At 32.0% G+C, this 4,483-nt stretch overlaps 1 protein-coding gene across 1 annotated transcript; it reads right to left on the bottom strand.

Moving 5' to 3' along the window:
• Positions 1-1,358: 1,358 nt before the first annotated feature.
• LOC119664161 lies at positions 1,359-1,735 on the bottom strand (the record flags this gene model as incomplete). Its single annotated transcript, XM_038073702.1, is given in 1 exon segment — positions 1,359-1,735. A coding segment is annotated over 1 exon segment (371 nt), but the record flags the coding sequence as incomplete, so codon positions are not given.
• Between the last annotated feature and the right edge of the window lie 2,748 nt (positions 1,736-4,483).

The following is a 4,483-nucleotide window of genomic DNA, read 5'->3' as shown; positions in this document are numbered from 1 at the left end:
TCTCTGCTTCCTTCTTCTACGAGCTGCCCACTGCTACTACTTCTTTTCACTTCAACTGACACTTCAAAGCAACGGAGTTGCCCTGTGCTCTTTTCTTATGACAGCGACGTAACTCTACTACTTTTAATTATTTTTGCGCCACTGTCATACCTACTTTCCTACATACATATAGACTGTTCATGAAGTAGGCATATACAGATATGGACAGTCTGGGTATCCGCATTAAACATAACAAATTAAGATATGTATGGACTACCAATGGAGCATGGGTTGTACAGAAGTTGGTGCTTCGTTATATACTAACATATTAAGGCCATTGGCAGAGGCTAAAAATATATAGTTATAAGTGGTGTGGAACCGCCATGTAAGTTTTCGAGAGATAGATGCCAACAGGTATTGATATATTTACCATGCCTCACAATCACAATACTAATAATGCACCTATAAACAACCCATTGATCTACTTATGCAGATACTTATTCATACTTAATATTGCTACCGTATAAATAATGCACAAGTATAATTGCATTATTTATAAAGTATAATGCATGTCAACAAGTATAATTAAATGATTGTAAATAACATACTCTTTATTTGATTGTTTGTTTGTTTATTTGTTTATTTACTTATATTACACACGTTAAAAAATCTTTTTAAAAAAGGAATCTACTGAAGTATTTTGTGAGATTTCTGAGGTCTTTTGGAGGTACTTAAAGATTTAGGAATTTCTTAAGCAATTCTACATTTAAAGATTTACATTTGTAAAGTTTTTGAGTTTTACATTCTTATATATTGATACATTGCTGTAAGTTTACATTAAGTACATTCCTTACGTCTCTGATTTGCATTACATCTCTAACATTTTGATTTTCACATATCTTGATTGCATGTATATAAATCTAAAATTGGAATATAAAAATAATATAAAAGTAAAAAGTATAAAGAGGTATAATACAATGTACATAGAACTAGTCTCCGGCACCCTGGTCGCGTTTCTGGCGTGGAAGGGGTAAAGAAGTAGAATCTATCCGCTCTAAATATAGATTGAGACCACGTGCGATAAAACGAGGCAGAGTGGAATAATCCACAGAGGGATCCCAGCGGACACCCATTGCGGCGTACACATGTTTAAATAGACTCAGCTGAACACTTAATGGCAGCTGAGTGTCGTGAGGTAAAGACAGAGGATTGGAAGAGATAGTATGAGAGGTGTGCTCTTGATGTAAATGGAGGGGGGAGCTAGAATCATGGAGTATATCAATGAAAACCCATATGGATATTGGAATTTAAAAATGAGAGAGCGGCGAGAAAAAGTGAAAGGGTGTCCATAAGGCTCATTGTAGTTAGCGAGTAACTTCTCCAGTTCAGACTGGACAAGATACTGAGGATAACCGTTGGTATAGAACCGAACAAGACAGTCAGCCAGATCTTCTGCGAGGATAGTATTGCTAGTGCGATAAAATACATGGCGCAAATGAGTAGAGAGTACAGATTGCTTAACCTTAATAGAAGTATGAGAAGTATAATGGGTCAAACGCATGGATTCAGTGGATTTATGATAGACATTCACTAAGAAAGCATGAGAGGTGTGAAAAATACGATAATCGAGATAAGCAACACAAGGGAAAACACTATATTTGAGATCTGGTTTTTCTAAAGTATAAGTTACGTCGTACCCAATGAGGCGGGGAAAAGCATCCATAAAACTAGAAACAGAGGAAGAAGGCATGTAGAGGAGCACATCGTCGATATACTTTCACCAGGTTAAGACACTATGGGACAAGAACAATGGATTATAGTTAAGTTTAATCTGAGCATCTAAGAATATAGAGGCCAATAAGCCAGAGTCCCCTCCACCTTGAGGTAACCCTTCGTGTTGCTGATACAGATCACCATTGAAGTGAAATAACTGGCCTTATGGAGTATGAAATCTAATAACAAACGCATCATGCCGACATCGATAGGGCAAGCAGTTTTAAACCAGTCCTGACCCATAAAGAACTGCAATAAATCCCATAAAGGAGGGATGGGAGTGCTTGGGTACATTCCCCGTATGTCCATTGTAACTAACACATAGCCAGGACGAGGCCGCAATTGTAGTAGATGATCGGTAAGTTCATTAATGTTTGATGGATTATGACACGAAAGTTTACTCTGGAGAGTAGCAGATAGTAAAAACTGACATAACTTGTGTAAGGGGTGAGAGTACCAATGGATGGGACTGCAAATCGGACGGACCGGACTGTCAGGCTTATGGGTTTTGATAGTCCCATATAGATAGGGCAATGTTGGCGATGATGACGTGGCTGGACGTGACGTGATGGCGGAGGTCGTAGCGACTGGGACCACAGAGGCTATACATGGAGCTGTATCTATGACATTTTTAGCTATGACCTGTGTAACATTGTTTTCTAGTGCTAATTTTAGTAGTAATTTTAGTAGCATTTTTTGTAACAAGAAACGGTCTTGATTGTAGGTCTGTTGTTGGCTTTAGGCATGAGGCCCCGACTTTGGGATTCGTTTCTGTTCCTGATGTGGTAGCTGATGTGGTTAATGAAGAGGTAATGATAGGTGTTGTAGTGACCACACATGAACTCGGACCGGCGGCTATTGCAGGAATGGATGACATCATGGATGTAACAATTGATGATAAGGAGATCCGTAAGATGTGAGTCCGATACGACGAGATGAATGAAGCGGTGGCTCTAGAAAAACAGTAGTGTATAACATGGTAAATGGAGAAATGGATGGATAAACAAATAATAAATGAATGAATAAACAAAAAAGAATAAACCAAAAGAGAATAAGCAAATGAATAGATAAATAGATAATTGGAGACATAAATAAATAAACTAAAAAAATGAATAAGATAAACAGGTAGATGGATGAGAAAAACTTGTAAACGAGTACATAGAATAACTGAACGTATATAAACGAACAAATAAACAAATAAACAACAAATTATAGATACCAAAATAGATAAAGAAGAAACAACAATAATAAACAAATAAATATAAAATAATACAAACCAAACAATAATATATATATACACAAAATAATGGAAAATAAGAAAGATATATATAATATAAATAACAATAAAAAATAAAAAATAAGGATAAAATAAGAATAAGGAATTGAAAGATAAAGAAATAAATAAATGGAAATAATAAAAAAACAATAATAGAATAACAATGGAAAATATAGAATGTAATATAATTAAATAATAAAACAAAAACAGAGACAAATATAAACAACAGAAATAAAGAATAAAATAAAGAATATAACAAAGTACATAAATATTGCATAATATACAAATATTAAAATAAATTAAAAATAAAAATAAATAAAAAATAAGAATAAAATATTAAAAATAAAATAAATAAAAATAAATGACAATAAAGATAATAAGAATAATAAAATAAATAAAATTATAAATTCACAATGTAGTGTAAGATATATAGTTAAGTTGAGTTGAAATGAAACGCACTCTTCTGTAGTAAATTTATAACTTACTCTTTATTTGTTTCTCAAAAATCTTAAAATCTAAAATTATAGTAATTGTCTTAAAAACTAAAAGAGAGTCTTACAGTATAATTATAATTAGTTGTGGTTCACACACATATTATGATATAATAATGTATAATTATGATTATGATATATTATGTACAATTATGATTATGATATATTAAGTATATTATAATATATGACACCCTCACCCCTACATTCAACAGTCCCTGTTGAACGTTTATTTCAATTAATCTAATTAAATTACAAAACCATATTTAAATTTTAATGTTATTAATTATTATTATTGTTTTGAAATTTAAACTTTCGCTTTACTTGTGTTTTATATATTTTTTTAAATTTGTTGTTATTTGACAATATGTAATTCCCTTCTTTCCTGCAATTAGTAATTCTTTTATATTTTGGTTGTGACTTACTGACTCTATTATTATCTACAAATTGATTTTCAAATTGCTCGGTATTAACATTGTTCTTTTTTATGTTTATTGTCTTAATTTTGTTTACTTTATTTTTATGTATTTGGTCAGATAAGTTAAAAAGTTCTTCTTTAGATATTAAATTATTTATAAGATCTATAGGTCTTGTTTTTGTAGTAGAATGTATAGTGTTATTGTATAGGGTAATAGATTTAAATACTTTCTCAATACTTTCCCATCCTTGTTGTCTACGTCGGCGTTAAATAACCTGATATTTTCGTTCAGAGGGAGATGTAACCTCTCTATGTCACTATTACCTAAAGATATGTTATTTTCTTTAAAGAATTCTTTTAAAGATATAATATCTAGTTCATTATCTGTGACTATATTTTTAGGTTTACCTAAATATTGAACTCTCATTTTGATCTCTTCTAATATCGAGATCCATGATCTGTCTTTCAAAGCGTGCGCTGTTGCATACTTCGTGAGCTTGTCAATATTGGTTAAGTACATAACATTTCTTTGGGGATACCAAATATCAA

Source organism: Teleopsis dalmanni, unplaced genomic scaffold (assembly GCF_002237135.1).
Source record: "Teleopsis dalmanni isolate 2A unplaced genomic scaffold, ASM223713v2 unscaffolded_contig_1501, whole genome shotgun sequence".
NCBI lineage: Eukaryota > Metazoa > Arthropoda > Insecta > Diptera > Diopsidae > Teleopsis > Teleopsis dalmanni.
This window is presented reverse-complemented; position numbering and strand designations above follow the sequence as displayed.